The 19,813-nt window shown below is 51.8% G+C and overlaps 1 protein-coding gene across 2 annotated transcripts in view; it reads right to left on the reverse strand.

Annotated features, from left to right (window-relative positions):
- Positions 1-782: 782 nt before the first annotated feature.
- Positions 783-19,813, reverse strand: part of TG (thyroglobulin) — a 203,803-nt gene continuing 184,772 nt past the window's right edge. For both annotated transcript variants that reach the window (XM_064476826.1, XM_064476825.1), the window contains 5 exons: positions 19,599-19,780; positions 17,193-17,300; positions 3,590-3,724; positions 2,037-2,227; positions 783-1,017 (listed from right to left, as the gene is read on the reverse strand). In XM_064476826.1, the coding sequence (XP_064332896.1) occupies positions 899-1,017; positions 2,037-2,227; positions 3,590-3,724; positions 17,193-17,300; positions 19,599-19,780 (735 nt within the window). In that variant the 3' untranslated portion in view covers positions 783-898. The remainder of the gene's footprint in view (positions 1,018-2,036; positions 2,228-3,589; positions 3,725-17,192; positions 17,301-19,598; positions 19,781-19,813) is intronic.

Here is a 19,813-nt window from a genome sequence, read left to right on the forward strand (position 1 = left end):
CCTTTCCAACCTTCAGCTTCTATCTAGAAAATAGAGGCGATAGTTCCAACATATGAATATTCACTGACTTTTGAATTCAGATGAGATGATGTGTGTAAACACATCTCATGAGATGCCGTGCAAACGACAGATTGTTAACTGGCTCCGCCTGCTTTGACTTTGGGTGACTTGTGTGAACGTATAATGGGGGGCAGAGAGAGAGATTTAAACAGAAAGTAACAGAAGATTTGTCTTCATTAAGTGTGTCCCTCAGGAGGGTGAAGGATGAAATCAGCTATTTATCTGGGAACCCAGGTCAACCAAAAGCCAGGTAATAATTCTGCATCCTTACCCCTACATCCTCTCATGCTCTACCGGGTCCTGTCAATTCTACTTCATAAAGGGTTCTTGGGTCCGTGCCTTCCCCCATCTCTACCCTCACTGCCCCCATTCAGAACTCAGTGTCTGTCGCTCAGAATATTGTCCCAGCCCAAGTTGGTCTCCTGCCTCCATTCTGGAGCCTTCACAAGAGCATTCTTTCTAATACACAGCTGAGACTCTGTCCCCTGGGGCCTGCCCTTGATCAATCCCCTTCCCTGTGTCACTGTAAATGTCTGTTTACCTGCCTTTCTTTCCTTCTGGAGGGCAGGGTCCTGGCCTCCCCAGCACCCAGCACAGAGGATGCTCCGTAAACATTTGTTGGAAGGAAACAGCAGCCTGGGATTCAAACCTCAGGAACAGTATTAAGATCTAATTTGGTGTCTCCCAAGGATTGCCCTGAATTAACAAATCTGAGTCACCAATGCTTCTCTGCTTGTAGACACTTTATTGAAAGTCAGGGGCTGTGTTGGAGAATAAGGTGCCAGGGTGGCAGCCTGGGGTGGGGCTGGCAGGGCGGGTGGGCGATCTCAGGGGCCGGTCACTTGCTGTAGCTCTTGGAGCCTAACTCTGGGAGACCCAGGAGGCCTTCTGTCAGCCCAGAGCCAGCCGGCTGGTCCTCCTCTTCATTCCCTGCTGACGGCCCTTCCTCGGCTTCATCTGAAACAGGAGAGGCAAGGCTGGTCCAACTTGGATCAGGACTTCTCCTCCCTTGTCCCTTTCCCTTTGGCCCCAAGAGACCCTAGCCTCTGATGGGAGTTCCCGACAAATGCCCTCCAGAAGGACATTTCTGGGGTGGGGCACCAGACTGGTCACACAGCTCTAGGGCTGTGCTAAGGGCACCATGGGACTTGGGATCATCAACAGAGAACCACGTGGCCTTGGAAGATAAAAGTACAGTTGAGAGTCTAAACCATATATTGAACAAGGTCACCTCCCTGCTTAGGGCGCCACTCCTACCTTCCCCATCTGCAGAGATCCTGTCATGGTGAAAACCTCAGCCCGAGAATCACCTCCTCCAGGAAGCCTTCCCAGACCCTCTGGGGAGAAGTGAGCCCTCCCTCCTTTGCTGTCTCACTAGTTTGGGGGCAGACTTCCATCACAGCACCAGGAAAGCTAGAGAACATTCACTGGCTTATGTCACTCACTCCCTGGCTCTTCTGGAAGCTTCATAAGGGCACTGTGCTGACCTCTATACTCCCAGAGCCTCATTATGATTCATTTTTCTGTCCTTAGTGCCTTTACAACAGGAAGTTCTCTTCAACAGGAAGAGGTGAAATTCCCACTTCTCCCCTGGCTAGAAACCTCTCTCCAGGATGCTTCACCCAGCCTCCCAGGGCAGCGAGCGTGAGGTCCACGATCTTGTCTCTCCTGCCCACGCCAATGTTGCAGGTGTCCCCCACTCAGCCCCCGCAGCCCTCCCACCCTGGTCCCCCCATGTTTTCTCTCTCTCCCCTTCCCATCCCACAGCAGAACAGGAAGTCATCAACAAGGAGGAGTGCCGCCCCACCCCTCCCGGCCAGACCTTGAACTCCTCATGGGAAAGGCAGTGACAATGGCACCCCGGTGACCTGCGGCTCCAGTGCACTCACATGGACCCAGGGCACAGCGAGCTCAGTGTGTGTGAGGACCACCCTCCGCCCGGCCCCGCCCGGCCCCGCCCGCTCCTGGCTCCCTACCTGCCGAGGCCCTCAGAGACCGGATGTACTTGGACCAGAAGGAGCAGTCGGCCTTTTTCAGGCTCTGCCGATTGGGGAGCAGGACACTGAGCTCCTTGTAGGTCTCTCCACCATCTCGGGGGACGAAGTCAGGCCAGGGGACGGCAAACTCAGGCGCCTTCCTGGAGAACTCGTGAGGGTAGTTGGGATTCCTGGGGAAACGAGAAGAAAGGAGCACCCAGGAGGGAACCCCATCTTTCCTTTCATAACCCAGGGTCCCTCCCCACTTGCGCGTGCTCTCTGAGGACCAAGCCCCACACCTGGCTCACCGCCCTTACGTCATTTCTAGAGAAGACATGAGTCCATGACCCAGTGGTGTTCCTTAGGACCCAGAGCTGCCCTTCTGGCTTTCTCAGTGCTCAGGAGGTCACCGTGTCCCTTTCGGTCCCGGTGTCCTTTCACCTGGGCACCACGGCCAGGGCCTGGAACACCTTGTTTGTCCAAGGCCTGCGCAGGAAGGTGGGCCTATGGCCGCCCAAACCTGCTGGCCACCTACAGGCCAACCCCCCCCTTGAAGGGGATGTTGCGGCCTCTCAGACACCGGCTCCTTCCCACACTCGCAGCCCAGCCCCACCTCGCATCATGTCCCCCCACGGAGCCCACACACCAGAGACGACATCCACCAGACCAGGTCTGTTTCCCTCTGTGCACAGGCGCCTCTCCCAGGGCAGCTCCTCCTCGGCCAGCCTCAGTATCCCACCCCTCCTTTGAGGCCCAACTTCAAAGTCCCTTGCTCAGGGATATATTTTCTAAATCCCAAATGAAATGTCTTTCTGCTCAACTCCTACAACAAACTGTATGAAACTTAATTTTGTCCTGCTTTTAATTACAGTCGGGTTTTGTGTTTCAGACTGTCAGCAGTTCATAGCTGAACCATGATTTTTTTTAATCTTCTTCCTTCCCAGGGGGCCCAGCACTGCGCTAGGTGACCACTGCTGGACTGGCAGAAAGGGAGACGGGTGAACTGCAGGGAGGAAGGAAGGGCAGGAACCTGTTTTGGGAGTGAGGTCAGTGAGGGTGCTGGTTGGGCCAGGAGGGGGGTGGGGGAGGCCAGAGACAGACAGTGAGCACCTGGAGTGCCAGGACTTCCTTTGACCGTCTAAGACAGCGGTCCTTGATTTGGGGTGATTTTGTCTTCTGGGGGGCACTTGGAGATGTCTGATATATTTCAGTTCTCAAAACTGGAACAGGGGCGAGATGCTCCCTGTAGCTCGTGGGTAGAAGCCAGAGATACAGCTAAAGAGCCCAATCCAGCCCAGTGTCAACAGCGCCGGGGGCGAGAGCCCTGACCCAGAGCCCGCAAGGGTGCTTGCACAAGGGAGTGTGTGCGATCGGACCGCTCTTTACCAAGGCTCATCTGCGCAGAGGCAGTCCTGCCCAGCAGGGGGGCCTGCGCAGGGAGGCCAGCGGCAGGGACCAGAGGGTCTGCCCTTCAATGCGCCACACTGTAGCCCTGGCCTTCAGAAACGGGGAGGGGAAGCACACCGTAGCCTCCGGACACAGGGGCCACTCACCCCGATCGCACGAAGTTGGAAAAATACTGCATGATTTTCAGTGACAGGCTTTTCTCCTCCAGAGTGAACTGCCCCTCGTAGGCAGGGTGGAAGGGGAGCCCGAAGGCATGTTGAACATCTGTCAGGAACTCCAGGCTGGGAAAACACATGGGAAGAAGGAGCGAAAAACAAAGGAATAAATAAACTGCTGGGAGAACCCAAGGAGCCAAAACCCAGTATTCTTCCCCCAGCGGAGATTCTTCTCTCTTTGGATTTAGGACTCCTGCTTGGTGTTGGCTTAGCTGAGGTTCTGCTGTGCCCCTCGTACAATGGCCCCCTTGGGGCAGACCCACAGCATCTCTGGAGGTTGAAATCCCTTAACTCTCTGAACACAACACCTGTAAGCCATCTTCCAAGCGAATGTTCTTTTGACCCCATCCCAACCATGATACTAACGGTAGTAACTGAACGCTTGTTTGCTCTCAATAGCCTGTATTTCCAACCCCCTTCTCTGTGCTAGTCCTCGTCCATACATGGCCTGCTGTCTTCTAGATCCTGAAGGCTGACATTTATCCGTGGAACCAACCCCAGGGCACCCGGCACTTAGCTGGTCGATAATCTTCATGCCGTGACTGAGCTATCTGATGAGCAGCAGGCAGAACCGAATACGGATTTGGAAGCCAGATGAGTGGTTTGAAGGGACTGGGCTGAAGCTGGCACTGGGGGGACCGGCCAGGGGCACACAGGGCCCTGGGAGTGAGCACTGGAGGAAAGCTGGAAGGAGCTTTTCAGCCACATGGAAGAGAGTTTGGCTTTTCCCAGGGAGAAGTCTGGCCCCTGCCCTCTGGCATCTGAGAGGTAATCTGTGTCACACCCGGTATGAGTGTCTTTATTTAGAGCAAGGTTTGGCCACGCTGGACCTTCTGTAAATGTGGCCACACTCAACAGTCTTGGGGGGGGTTGGCTGTGCTTGTGACTTGGGGTGGGAGGGCTTTGGGTCACATGGTAACAGTCAACCTGGAGACTGAGATTAACCACAAGGGCAATCAGTCAATCACGCCTATGTAATGGGGCCCCGATAAAACCTCTGAACGTCAAGTTTGGGTGAGCCTCCCTGGTGGGCACCACTCTGTGTGCGTTGTCACCCGTCAATGCCCAGAGAGGAACCCCTCCTGACTCCACGAGCTTCGTGTTTGGACCCCCACTCCGCGTGCTGCAAGTTCTGTGCTCTGTCACTCCTCCTCTGTCTAATCTGTCTGCATCCTGAACCATGAGTACAGCCATTTCCGTGAGCTCTGTTAGTCTTTGTGGTGAATCATCAAACTGGAGGGTGGTTGGGGGAGCCCCCTGAATTTGCTCTTGGTGTCAGAAGTGAGCGTGGTCTTGTTGGAGACTCTCTGACCTTGTAATTGGCCCAATTTATCACAAGAGCCGATCTCTAATTTTGTAGACGAGGGAAATGAGGTCCAGAGAGGTCTCCTGACCTACTCTGAGACAGGAAGCAACCTGAACAGCTCAGTCGGACCAGGAATGTTGATAGGGAGCATGGTGCTAACATAGGGGGCCCCCGGGGTACCATCCCTGGGTCTTGGTTTCTCCATTTTCCAGCTGGATGACTTTTCAAAAACTGACCTCCCTGATTCCTTGCTTCGTCATCTATGGAATACGTCTATAAATACCTACTGCACAGGGTTGTTGTGAAGTTCAATATAAGATGGTGTATGCAGTAGGTACTCAGAAGCGTGGCCCACTTCTTCCTCACGCATCATTCTACCTTCCGATGCAGGCATCCCTCTTTAGGGTAACAGCAGTGTCTCTGACCAAGGTGCAGAGAGCCACCAGTGATTCTCATCTGAGCTGGAATAATGGGCAGATATACCCAATGGACAGATGTTCTGGGAAATGGCTCAGACCAGATGGTTCCCACATAAGGCAGTTTGGACAGAGGTTAAATTACTATAAAGCAAGATGCGATGCTCCGTGAGCAGAGTGTGGCTCTAGCTCAGAGTGATTCATTGTGATGCTCAGAGAAGGGGAAAGGTGACCTTCAAGCTCAGGGAGGTAAAGCGGAACATTTCCAGCCCAGAAAGCGCCTTCTCTGTCATCTCTGCCCTACGCAGGCTGGGAACTATGGTGACTGACAGGCACAGGGCTGGGGCTTGATGCCAGGCATCTAGCTCAGCTGGCCTGGGGAATTCAGAGGGGCTCAAGAGCTGGAACTCCTCCTATGACCATAAGAATTATCAGCAGGTGTCCATGTGACTAGCAGCAGGGCCGAGAACAAACGACTTGCCACTGAGTCAACCAGCTGAGCCCCAGCCCTGTCACAACTGGTTGCTCGTGTAACTCTGGATGAGTCATTTGACTTCTCTGTGGCTGAGTTTCCTCATCATGCCATCCGGAGCAGGGCAGCCACTGCACGTGGAGGACAGCAACAGCAAAGGTGATTACGGTTACTATGTATCAATATCGGCGCCTCGCTGGAAGGCGTGTAGAAGGGGTATGAGACCGTGTGAGCTGCACAGGACTCAGAGCACTCGGTGAGGACGGAGAGACTAACAGCCCCAAAGGGTGGTGTCTCTTTGCAACTGTTGTCAGGACCCCATCCTCTTAGTGAGGGTGGGAGCTTTATTTCACTCCTGAGACGGGAGCAGGAAGTGGCAGTGGCATCAGAATTTATAGGTCCTGGAGCCCCAAGAGCCATGTCCCTTGTCCAGAGCCGGAAGTCTCTGTGGTCAAGCTCAGAGCAGAGCCCAGAGTCTGCGGTCGCCAAGTTGGCCTGTTCACAGCTACCATTTCAGGAGCACCCATGACATGCCAAGGACTGTGGCAGGGCTGTGATGGACAACATTCGGGACCAGCTGGGAAGTAGCTGTATTATCTGCATAGTTTCCAGGAGAAGACCCAAGTCTCAGAGAGATGGAAAGCAGAAGAGCCAGGCCCCAAAGCTGTCTCCCAGGCCCCAAGCCTTGCTCTCCATCTACTCTTCCTCTGGGGGCAAGGGGGGTGGGGCTGAGGACCACTGCAGGGGATCAAAGCTCCAATGTCTCAGTGGTGTTTTAAAGGGAAAAGGAACACAAAACAAAATACACCGGGAAGACAGACACTGTAACAAGAGCATTAAAATCTCTCGCATCCCCCGCACTTGGTAGTTCACAGATGGCCTTTGCCCTCATTCTCGCAAGGGCCCTGTGAGCAGATATTGTTGGAGTGATTCATAGAGTTCTACCCTGGAGGAAACTGAGGCTCAAGGACGCCTCCAGCCCACCATTGTCTGCGACCCAAAGGTTACAGTGCACTGCTCTGGGAGAGGCCGGGCCTCGCAGCCCATCTGATCTGTTTCATTTGAGAGCCTGCTGTGTGTGCTTTGTTTTTTCCTTAGCAGGGCTGATCTTTATCAGGATGCTAGAGTTATTTCCAGCAGTTTAAGGCAGACACCTGGAGGGCAGGCAGGCAGTGGGAGCCTCAGAAGAGGGATTTGGGATCGGAGGACCAGGGCCTTAGTGAACCTGGGCCTGAGAGTCCTGGACCCTCGGGAGGAAAAAGGAGGGAACTGGACTCAGGATCAGCAGAGGGATACACAGAAGGACACTCCAGGGACCAACGAGGTAAAAGGAGGAACTCGCTGGCTGAGTGGCCGCAGTGCTAAAGGTTGGGGGCAGATGGGTCATGCCGACCAACCTGGCGTTTCTGCTCTGGACTGGCGTTTCTGCTCTGGACTGGCTTGCTCACTGAAGGCCATGCACCCCAGGCCTCTGGCAGTCGCATCAGCGCATGGTCCTGCTGCTTTCATTTGGCTTTTATTTGTCATTTGATGTCTTTGAGAATAATCCTCCCACCAAACTTCCCTGAGACTTACTCGTCCTAACTCAGACCAGGTCGCATCTTCCATTGCCCCATGTGGACGCGGGGTCTAGGAGAGCCCCCCGCCCAGGCTCGGCTCAAACCCCACTTCCACCACTGACTCTTGGGTTTTCTGTCTGTGAAATGGATCTGATCATCCCTGTTCAGCCTCCCACGTGGTATCACTGGATGCTCATAGACGGATGTGGATGGAAACCCCCCTAAAAAAGTACAAATTTCCATCCAAACAAGAGCTACTGTTGCTGGTGTTAGTGACATTTAGCCAGAGGGTGGGAAGTACTGACACAGGCCAAGGGCGAAGTGAGTGTGTGCTTCAGTTCCAGGATGTGAATACAGTCCAGCGAGGGCAGTGACAGAACCCAGGATGTCAGGACAAGACTGTACTTGAGTCGTGTTTGCCAAATGCCTACTGTGTGCCATGGTCCGACTGTGTGCTGGGGACATCAGAGGAATGAGTGGGCCACCCTGTCATGGAGCTCACAGTCTAACAGGAAATGCAGATAAGCCAACATTGACAAAGAAATAAAGTGCTGTGAGCTGTGATAGATAAACAGGTATCAAATGACAGAATCATTTACAAAGCTTCATGAGAAGAGAGAGAAAAGCAATACCACTTGTTTCAGGCAAGGAGAAGGAGAGGGGTTTGTGGAAAGTCAGAAAGAAGAAATTATGGTTGACTTGTGCCTTGAAAGGTGGGTAGGGTTCTTTAGTGAGTGGGCCAAGCGGGGAGGGCTGTCTGGGCAGAGACTCAGGGCGAGTGAATCATGATGTGAGTTCTGTGCTTCCTACGGAGGGTGGGACGGGAGGGGTGGCTGGGCACGGAGGGGCGGGGACAGAATGGGGGCGGAGCTGCTGCTGCAGGTACAGAGTCCCCACGCTCTGGGCCTCCTGTAGCCTGTAAGTGCATCGTGCTGCCTGGGGAAAGGGGGATTTTTCCCAGTCCAGGGAAATCAGAAGTTTGGGACCACTCAAGCCAGTGTTCGCTAAGGTCCTGTAGCTTCTGGTTCTGTGAAAGGCGTGAAAACTGAGGCCAGAGGAGCTGAGGGCTCCATCCTAAGGAACCGGGGACATCGGCGGTTTCTTGGCAAGCCAGTCATGAGCTGCCTGTCTTTTGGAACCATTCCTGGAGCGGGGTGGGAAGAAAGACTAGAACTGAGAAATCGCAGGGTCGCTGTAATTATCCAGGAGAGACAAAGGTTGGTTCTTTATACACACATGTCCCCTGATACTCCCTTTCAGCCACCTTACTCATTTTCAGTCTGCTGTTGTGGATTTGCAGGGAGGCTAAGCCTGCATTCCAGCAAGTCAGAAGCCAAATCCACTTTTCAGACTATTCACATACAAGCTCCTGCCTTGAGCCCTGCTTCCGGTTCGAGGGGGGCCATTGGCATGGACACGGGGCTCATGAGGGAGCAGGACTGAGGTGGTGTCCCCACAGGAGTCCCCCTGATCCTTGGCCCTGCTGACACAACGACCTGAGCTGGGGAGGGGGGTGAGCTGGGCTCCCCTCCCAGTGAGGAGAGGGAGTGGGTAGCATCCTTCTTGACATAAACGAGAGGCATGTTTGCCTTTCGGAGGTTGTCCTTTCACTGACAACGGCCTGAAGAGGCTTGGCTGGAGAGAGGCCCGTCGCTCCAGCCCATCTGGTCGGGCTGATTTGAGAGCCTGCTGTTCCCGAGATTTCTACCCCTGCTGCTCTGTCTGCAGGAGGAAGTTTGTTAACCTCATCCCCATAAACCATAACCCCCTTCTTATCTTTAGGCAGCATCTCTAGATCACTTCCTCCAAAGGAAATGAGGCAACTTGGAGGAATAAAAGCCCTCCTGCTTCCCAGGCTTTTTTTTTTTTTTTTTTTGAGGGGTTGTTAAATAACTTACGAATAGAATCCTACCAGGGTGCTTCTCTTCCGGCAAATCTAACAAGCCAAAGTTCAGATCCTGCCTATAAATTAATCGAGAAGTAATTATATGCATCGGCTTGTGTTTTACAAAAGGATTCACCGCACAGTACAGTCCCACTCTGGCCCCAAATGAAATACTTGCAATATATCCGGAACTCCCTAACGCCCACCAGCGCTCGATGATACACGGTTTGACGATACAGGTGAAGCTTTCAACGGACTTGCTGGATTAACCTGGACAGTGTGCTCCTTTCATCAGGCGTAACAACTGTTGCTCAGAAAAGGCTGAATTTTCCTGGCCCAACACTGCTATTCTCACCAGGAAGTCATGTGTTTACCAAGAACCAACTGTGTTGTCTCTCACTTGTTGGTGCCAGTTAGGGTTCTTGTTAAAATTACAGAGCTAAATTAAACCTAGTACACATCATGTGGACGCCCCGCTTTTAAGAAACCAAAACTGGACATCATAGAGCAGGCATTATGGTTATGGCTTTGCACAAATTTCAAAGGAAGAACTCCAAACTCCAAACCTACTCAAACTTTTGACCCTGCACTGAGTAGCAAGCAGATGCATGTTCATATGCTTAGAGTTAAAATTAAATGTTTAAGGCATATACATATCTTATTCATTTTTCACAAGTTCCCAGTTGAGTTGACTTTTCTGAGTAACTAAATGATCATCACATTGGGCAACAGAGTTTCTATTCTACATTCTATTAGAAAAAACAAACAAACCCTGGTTTCTAGTGAGTTGCGTTTTGAATGTAAAAGAAAAGACCAATGTGCATTCTATGCAACCGGTCTTAAAAATTTCCAATGCCTTTCCATCACACTCAGATAAAATACTATCTCTGCCTGCCACAGCTTACAAACTCCTATGTGAACTGCAAGACCCTGTCTTTTTTCCCCATATCTTCAACTACCCTCCTTCTCTTCAGTAGACTCCAGCTCTCTGCCCTTCTTTATCCTCAAATATGTCAAGTCCTTTCCCTTTCTCCTTCCTAGTATAGTTATCTGAACATATTCTGATTATTTAATGTGTGCATTGTCTGTTCTTTGCACTTTATCCCCAGACACTCATCAGCCCCACCTCCTGACTACAGTGTTAATCCCAAGAGGGCCTTCTCTGTCTTACCAGCTGCTCCATCTCTAAGATCTAGAAGAGAATTTGGGGCCTAGAAGACAGAAAGTATTTGTCGAATCAAAGAGGACGTACAGCACAGGTCCTTATACATCATGCGGTTGGCGCCAGTCCTGGAAAATGATTTACTCCCATCTTTACCGGGAAATAATCTCGCTAATCACACAGGATGTAGCCAGGCCAGTGGACCCAGTTCAAGAATTCAGTCACTTAATATTTTCTTTGGTTTGCTAATTCCAACTAATTCACCAAGACCATCAACCAGAAAGATAATATTTTGAATCTGGAATGTGAAAGGCCCCTGGAATGCACAGAAACATCTAGAGTGCAAAGGCAGTGGTGTACAAAACGTCTTGAGTCTGGACTTGATGGCTTTGTTTTTCCAGGGTTGGGACAACTTGTAAAGGAGGGCCATTACTACCTCTTTATTCACTCTGATTTTTTTTTTCTTCTCAGAACCTTATTTTTCCTAAAAGGAACATAACCCCAACATTGACCATCTACAACACGCCAGGTGTTTAATGGGCATCGACTTGAATCTTCACACTATGGAGTAGGTGTGACTACACCCATTTTATGTAAAAGTGGGGCAGCCACATGATATGTACTAGATTTAATTTAGCTCTGTAATTATAATGAAAATTAAGATGCAGGAACTTGTTCAAATGCAGATAGGTGATAAATGGAAAAGATGGGATTAACACCCTAGTTGGTTTAACCTCCAAGAATGTGTTCTTTCACTATACTGAACTGCTTCTCCCTAAATTAAAGAGTGGTCCAACATCTCATATGGAGCCTGGACAGGTGTTTAATCCTGAGAGCCCTACCCTGCTACCCATTCAGAGTCGAGCCTCATCTCTCTGAAACGTCTTCTGCACCATTGAGATGTGGGAATGACATCTCAGGACTATGGGGACCAAGGACTTTGGAATAAGGACCTGAACACAGTACACAATTCTGGCATAACAGCTTACACACAGACTTGCGATAAATTTCCATGGGAATGATGAACTGGTACCACCCCCCAGGCATCTTAAAATGATGGGCCCCCACTTCCCCTCTGAAGGGGAACGGTACCCAGAAACCACTTTGCTCGTGGTTGCTTTCTTCCTGGGACTTGTTTGTTGCCAACGTGGGCTCTCCCAACTCCAAGCTGAATGAGTAGACCTACTGAGTGCCACCGTTATGCCAGGCAGTGAGCTAGGCCATTTGCAGGCTTTGTCTTATCTGATCCCACACACTCCTGTAAGTGTAAGTACTATTACTAGCTCCATCTACCGATAAGGAATTGAAGCTTAGTGAGGTCGTCACCTGCCAGAGACACACAGTAAGAGACAGTGACAGGTGGAGGCCCCTAAGGACAGGCAACATCAGAGAACACATCAGAGCTCCCTTGTGCACTTGCTGGGGCCTGGCTCATGGAGGCAGGTGCGGAAGGATCCCCCAAACCTGGGCTCCAGGGTCTGGGCATCCTTTGTTCATGAGTTGCAGAGAATACAATGGGGGCCCTTCCTGGAAAGACACTTGGATGAGTGTGTCCTTTGGGAGGGGCTGGCTGGAGAGAAAGACATCAACTGTGGTCAACAAGATGGTGATGTTGGAAGGAAGGCCTGGAAAGGAGGAGGAGTCCCAGCAGAGCACGGGAAGCAGCGCCTATAGAGAAAGCTGGGCAAGAGAGAGAATGTCCATGATCTCAGGCCGGGAGGGGACAGCAGGCCAGGGCCCTGCCTGGTGTGTCCACACGAAAGAGCCCACCAGTCTCTCAGGTCATCTTTGTAACAGAAGCGCCAAATGCTCTGCTTCCAGGGTGCACTGAAGTCTGCCCATGGGGCTCTGCGGGGCCAGGGCAGCGTCTGGGGTGGGAGTCGGGGGATGAAGCACTGATTCCAGGATAAGGTCTGGGAAAGGGTCACTACTTCCCTTCAGGTGCTGACAGTGGCAACCCCTGTTTTAGGGGGTGCCAGCTGTGCCTCTCAACACAGGGCCATTTTAGCCCACAAGGGACAGTGGCCATGCCTGAGAACATTTTCAGTTGTTACAACGGGGAAGGTGCTTCTGGCACTGAGTGGGTGGAGGCCAGTGGTGCTGCTAAACAGCACAAAAGGCAGGGGACAGGCCCCCATCCCCCCCAAAAAAAGAATCATCCCGCCTGAAATGTCAGCAGTGCCCAAGGTGAGAAACCCTGGATTACAGTCATCCCGGAAAAGCCCTCTCCCGGAAACAGCAGGCTATAGATGGGAACCGCGGAGGGAACTGGCCCCAAATCTCCCCAGTGAGCAGAACTGAGCAAAAGAAAGTTGATAAGTTTTGCCCTTATATCGATAGCCTTGGTGATCAAAGCTGCCAGGTATTGTGTGCATGTGTGCAAACACACACACACACACACACACACACACACACACACACTTTTGATGCAGGCACTATCTTCCTGAACCCTTCCAGCAGCCTTACGGGACACGCACTATTACTCTCACCATGTATAGGTGCAGATGCATGGAGGCTCAGAGTGGTTAAGCAACCTGTCCAAAGTTACACAGCTAGCAAGTGGGCTTAGCCATTGCAGGCACTCAAGAGGCTTTGGGTTGAAGTGGATACAATTGAAAGAAAACTGGAGACAGGGCAGGAGACAGGGTTTGGGTCCAGACTGCCATTTACTGACTCTGGGACTGCTCTGGGATTTCGCTTCTTTATCTGTAAAATGAGTTGGATGAAATCATATTGCATATCCCGTAATTCTTTGAATCTGGACCTTAAAATTGCACCTTCCTCTCACACTGTGGATTTTAGTGTCTTTGTCTCCTCCCTCATTTGTTATGCCTATTCTTTCCTCACAGAGGCTGGCCCTCAGTTTCAGAGATACAAGTCTCTTCTACAATCCAGGTGAGCAGTTAGAGAACCATGCTCTGCTGTGAGCGATTAACAAGAGTCTGTAAGAAAGTGGCAATTTATTGTGTTTTGTTCACCAGCTATGGCAGGAAAGCTAATATATGCTCACAGCAATGGAGGCATGAGACAGATGGCTGAAAACATAAGGCACGCACATATATTTTAAGTCTGTAGATTGGAGCCAGAAATAAATGAGAGGTGTGACAGCTCCAGGACAGAGTGAAAGAGATGTCTTTTCAGGCAGAAAAGATAAACCTGCCAACAATTAAATGGGTTAGTTTCTGTGATTCATTCATTGATTCAAGTATCTACTACATAGATGGCACCATATTACGGTCGTGGTGGGGAGAGGTGATGTATGCCCGGAAAGTTGTCAAGAATGCATTCCGGTGGACGAGAATAACAAGACATTCTTAGCACCTCCTGTTTGCTAGGCCTCATCCTAGGTACAAATTAATTATCACCGTAAGTCTCTGAAGGAGGTACTGTTATTGTTACTCTCATTTTTCAGATTAAGAAACTGTCACCAGGGAGGTTAAGTGACTTGCCTTAGGTCCCTGAGCTAATGAGTCAAGACAGTCTTCTAAGAAGGCAGTTGGCTGAGAGTCCCTGCTCTAACCAGGACACTGTCTGCCTCTGTTCAGTTGGCCACATCTCTGCCTGTAAAATGTTTTAGTGGCTCTGAGTGTCTCCTTCCTCCAAAACTGATGGAATGTGAGAGTCAGAAGATGCCCTAAAGGTGACTGAGTTCAGTGGCTCTCTGTAGTTCTCTAAACTGCATGACCTTGAAATTTTACCTGAAGCTCGGTTAGGAGAGAGAGAAAGGGGCCAGGAGGCTGGGACCCTCGATCTTGCTCCCGTCTATACTTCCATTCAAGGAAAAAGGGAGAAATTTGGACCCACACAGTGGAAAGATCTTCATCTACAAGCCAAGAAATGCCTGGGGCCGCCAGAAGCCAGGAGAGAGGCCTGGAACAGATCCTCCCCTCGAGCCTCCAGAGGGAGCAGGGCCCTGCTGACCCCCTGACGTCAGACTCCCCGCCTCCAGGACTGAGACGACACACTTCTGTTGCTCTCAGCCGCCCCGCTTGCGGTACCTCATCTCGGCAGTCCTAGGAAACGGATACTGACTCTGGGTGGCATCACATGGACCCTTTTGCTATGTTTTACTTTGATTGTCTTTGTCCTCGCACAAGAGCAGCACTTCTCACTTGTTTGCCACTGCAGTACAATTTTGGAGCCCCAGAGTGTTCGCGCGTTTTGTGCTTTTGATGAACTTGGGGCAGGAGCATCACACCTTCTGCTCTAAGCTCTGTCTGCAAAGGGAGGGAGGCGGGACAACTAGATCGAAGAGCACGTGCCCCGGGCATGAATTCCTGAGAGCCCTGGTATTCGGGAGCTGCTGCCAAGACTCACTCTCCAGACGGCTTCCCACACTGGGCCTCGCTGGCTGTGGGCAGCCGCGGGGTGACCAGACCTCCTTTCATCTCTGCCCAGACCATCAGCTCTCTTCACCCTCCCTTCTCGCCCGAATACCTTCTTACCAGAGCCCTACTCTGGCATTCACTTTCCTTCCCACAACCTGGAGGCAGTTGCTTGAATCTAGGAAGTCAAGCAGGTTGAAATTATAAATAGTTCTAAGCAGAGAGACCACAGGCTTTGGTGGGAAGAGAATTCTGGGACTCCGAGAAGCTCTGAGTAGGTCACTGCTCTCTAACTGGCCACTACCTGTCCCTGGGGAGACTATGTGGAACTCCTTGACCCTCAGACTCTTTATCTGTAAAATAGAGATAGTCATTTCAATACCACTGACCTCACAAAGGTTGTGGATGTTTTGTGGTGCTAGAAATTGAATACCTAACAGGGAAAACCAGGTTAAAAAAATGAGTGCTTGCTCAGGGAAACTAGAATGTCTTGGAACCGTATTAGTTTCTTGTGGGTGCTGTAACAAATTACCACAAACTTTGGTGGCTTAAAACAATAGAAATTTACTGTGTCCTGGTTCTGGAGACCAGTTCAAAACCGGTTTCACTGAGCCAAACTCCAGGTGTTGGCAGGGCCACCCTCCCTCCGGAGGCTCCAGGGGAGCAGCCCCTCCTCACTCCCCCAGCTCTGGGGGACACTGGTATTTCTTGGCCTGCGAGTACACCACTCAAATCTCTGCCTCCCCGGGCACACTGCCTGCTCTTCCTCTACATATGGCAAATCTCCCTCCACCTCTTTCTTATAAGGACACTTGTGGATGCATTTAGGACTTACTGGGCTAATTCAGGATAGTTTTCCCACGTCAAGATCCTTAACTTAATCACATCTGCAAGCCCCCCTTTCCTTAGAAGATGACATTTCCAGCTTCTAGTGGTTAGGACCTGGGATCTTTAGGTGGCCATTATTCAGCCTACTGGATGTTGCCAATTACAATGAGAAATTGCGCATGTTTGTAAGACTTTCTTTGATGTTGTTGCAAAGCAACACTGGTTAAATGGAATCATTTATGTCTCAGCTATTACCAATACCAACCCAGTGAGAGGAAACAATTAGCCTTATTTGGCAGATGAGGAAAATGATGATCAGAGAGGCAAAGGAACCTGCCCAAGGTTGCACAGCCGGCAAGCAGTGGCAAGCTCCACCTTCAGCTCTCAAGTTGGCTTTCTCACACCCCATCTCCCTGCTGCCCATAAAACAGACCAGGGATGTGGGTAATGGCTCTCCTTGCTTCACATGGCAGGCCTGGCTCCCACTCTTGTATGAAATGGAGCAACCATATTCCAGCATCTTTAAGAGACCTGACCCCCTGACATTCTATTATCTGTGGGTGCTATTGGAGCATCCAGACAACACTCCTCCAGGCTCTGAGTGGAGTACTAGGTCTTCCCAAAGGGGCTCCAATGTGAAGTGGCTGATCTGATGTCATTTGTGGGAATCACATCAGGTAACGTGGGAAGGTTCTGGCCCCTCCGGGAAGGGATCTGTGGTTTTCCAGCCCGGATGAATGGCTCAGGACTGTAAGGTCGTGAAGAAGTAGAACAGATGGTCCCACAAGTCCTGCCTCCAGTGCCCTGGATGCCATGTGCCCCAGCGACCCTGGTCACATTGTCTCCCACTGGCCGAGACCAAATGTGTCCCCTGCCCCCACTCCTCTCTGTTCTTTGTTTAGCTGACGGAGCCATGAAAACTGAAGCTCTGCCCTTTCCTTGTTGACTTCTTAATCTCTTCCCTGACTCGCGGAAGCTCGTGGCTACACTCTGTGCCCGTCAGTTGCCCCTTCCTTCATCATCGGTTTTGGTTTGCTTGTACCTCATATTTCTCTTTTCCACTTTGAATTTTATTACATTTGAGACTTTTCTCATAAGGTACTTTGAAACTTTTATGGAAGTAAGAATTTAAATTAGGAGTAAACAAAACCTTTCTTTGGTTGCAAAAAAAAAAAAAAACTTTTTGTACTTTAGAAAATCTTTTTTTTAAGTTAAGCCAAGTGCTCTGCTTTTAGAGACATAAACATGTCAGGTTAATGAAGACGGCTCCTCCCCCAAGCCAGGTCAATCAATGAACAGCCAATGCTGCAATTCCAAACTGCTTTCTATATCTTATATTTCACCTGCCCTTCTTACAATACTGCAAGATAAATTGGTGATGAATGTTCTGCCCATTTTTCAGATGAGAAAACTGAGCCTTAAAACTAAGTTAAGAGACGCATCTCATATCACTGAATCAGGATTTGTATGGCAATCCTACGCTCTTTTCTCTGCTTTTCTGTGGGTCACAGAAGTGACAGGGATCCTCTGCCAGATTCCCTTCATGTGCCAACCCCCACTGTGGCCACAAAGCCAGCTTACCTGCTGTGGCCATAGCTTTCAGGAGCGTGGTACATGAAGACGTTTCCCCAGGCCCTCCTAGCCCAGTGGCTGGCCATGTCGATCACGGGGCAGATGATAAAGTAGTCCCTGTGGAAAAAAGGACAGAGAAGAGGGTCTAGCTACACACAGCCTTACGATGCACAGGACAGACCCCAGGGCAAAGAATGACGCAGTCCAAGATGTCCATAGTGAGGGGGCAAGAGCCCTGCTTTAGAGTCTCACAGTTTCCCGTTCACTCCCCCTTTGAGAGGGATGTGAATGAATCTCAGAGGAGCCCACTCTCAGTGGCAGGGTCCTGCGTACGGCCCTCCACAAGCTGAGTGCCCAGGAGGCCGGTGGGCCTGACCAGAACCGGGCAGATGTTGGCTGGCCTCGGACCCACCCGGCTTTGAACCCCACTCAGCATCCCGGCGTCTCCCTGAGTCTCCGTCTCCTCAGCTGAGAACTTGGGCCAAGGGCCCGACCCTGCAGAGACTCTGAGGATATCATGGAGGAAGGCTGCCCACGCTCTCCTCTGGCGACTGAGGCCAGCACTTTTAGCCCATCTGTAGGGCAGCTCGAGTGCTTACAGGAAAGGCTTTCAGAGAGGGTGGGGCCAGCAGGAGGGTCTGGCAGGGCAGAGGAAAGCAGCCCTCCTCTCTCACAGTCCCCCAAGGAGCGGTGGGCAGGGCAGTGGTGGGAGCAGACCTACGGGAAGTCATATCCAGGCAATGCTGGGGACAGGCACAGCCAGAGGGATTGGAGGCAGGGAGGCCCATGGAGGTTGTTGCCTCAGTCTAGCGAGGAGGTAACGAGGGCCAGAGCTAAGGGAGGACTGGAGTCTGCCTCCTCAAAGAAGCCTTCCTTGGTTACCTGCCCTCCCTCACACCTCCGCTCTTGTCCCTATTCACAGATTGACCTCAAAGACAGTTAAAGGCAAAGTTGGGGCAAGAACGAAGGTAGGTTTCTGAACTCTAGCCCTGAGCTCTTTCTAGAACATGGATCTGAGCCAGTCTCGACATGGTTATGAGACTCTTAGGGTCTAGGACTTGGACATCTGTGAGTTCCTGGGGCTGGGCCTCCAGGAATGGCTGTTGGCTATTTGGTTTGAAACTGAGCTTTTCCCTAGAGGGAAAATTAGAGCTTTCCTCGTCCCAAGGTCCCAGAGGGCAGTACAAAGTTTTATTCTGAGCTAGTGGCACCATGATTGGAAACCACAGACTCCTGGGTGGAGAGACCAAGCAGGGCAGTGGGTCTCAACAGCCTTCAGTCCATCCCTTCCCAACAGGGTCAAGTTCAGCAGAGGCCTCTGAGCCTTGACACTGGCTCTGTCCCCAAGGACGAAGAGCAAGGGCCAGCGTGGACCCTGAAAGACAGGAGAGAAATTATAGGATGCAGAAACCACTGGCCATGTCCTCCCTGCTCAGACAAGGGCCCCGCCAGGGAAACAGAACACGTCAAGTGGCCCATGAGGGGCTCCGAGGTGACAGGAGCTGGAGTCCCCACAGTGGCCTCACCCCCAGGGGGCTCTGCAGGCAGAGAGAACTGGAGTCCTGGGCTATTTCTTGATTCCATTCAAAACCCATTTCTTGAGCACCTGCTGTATGCTCATAGAAAGCCAGGTTTTTGGCCCCAGTGAGCCCACCATGGCTGGAGACAGGCCAGTCCTGACAAAGGAAGTTGGTTGGGGATGGTGCTGAGAAAGAGGGTCGTTCTGGGGACAGACCTACAGAGCCTGCAGTGGGTGGGGGCCACCCGTGACCTGCTCTTGGGGTGGGGGGCAGGGGCAGACTTCTGAGAGAGCAATGAACTTGAGTAACAAGACACATAAGCAGTGAGCCCAGAAACAGCACCCCCAGGAAGGGGCTCCTTGGCGGCAGGAGCCCAGGTCTTCTCCTGTTTGGGGTGTGGCCTCAGGCATGAACCTTCCCGTCTAGGCCTTCGCTGCCTGTGCAGGATGAACTCTGGCCGCACAGCAGAGTCACCCCAGGGAGCTTCGAAAAATACTGATGCTAATGGGGCCAGGGCTCTAGCTGCCCTCTGAGGGCTCCCAGGAGGTTCTCCACGACAGCTGGGGCCAAGGCCCCTGGCATGGAGGACCTGGGATCCTCTCTGCTGATCTGAGTACCCCACGGGCTGTCCATCAACACCTGCTGAGAGCAGCTTCTCGGCGCAGGACTTTTACAGCAGGCGAATACAGCAGGCGCCCTCTGATGTATGAGGCCCGCCAAGGGTAGGGAGGGTTGGGTCACCCCTCGTGTCTCCCACTGGGGAGCACTCAGGCTGCGCTGTGGGCTGAATGAACGACGCAGAGGGAAGTGCCAGTACCAGGCCCTGGGTTCTCCCGGGTGATGCGGGCACCCCCTGAGCATCTCCGTGGTGGCGTTGCGGAGGGAGGCGGCTTACCGCGCAGCCGCCTCCAGGGCGCGGGAGAAGGAGGCGTAGTCGTCTGCGGAGTGCTCCAGGCCGTAGTACCACGTCGCCGCAGCCTGCACGCCCGAGGCCGCCGCCTCGCCGCCCAGAGAATTCTGCAGCGCCTGGTAGAAGGCCGTTTTGCTGCTGGTCCGGCCTTGACTTTCCTCAAATTGCTTAAAAAAGAAATGGAAGGAAGGAAGGAAGGA

The sequence above is a fragment of the Camelus dromedarius genome, chromosome 20, assembly GCF_036321535.1.
Source record: "Camelus dromedarius isolate mCamDro1 chromosome 20, mCamDro1.pat, whole genome shotgun sequence".
NCBI classification, from domain to species: Eukaryota; Metazoa; Chordata; class Mammalia; order Artiodactyla; family Camelidae; genus Camelus; species Camelus dromedarius.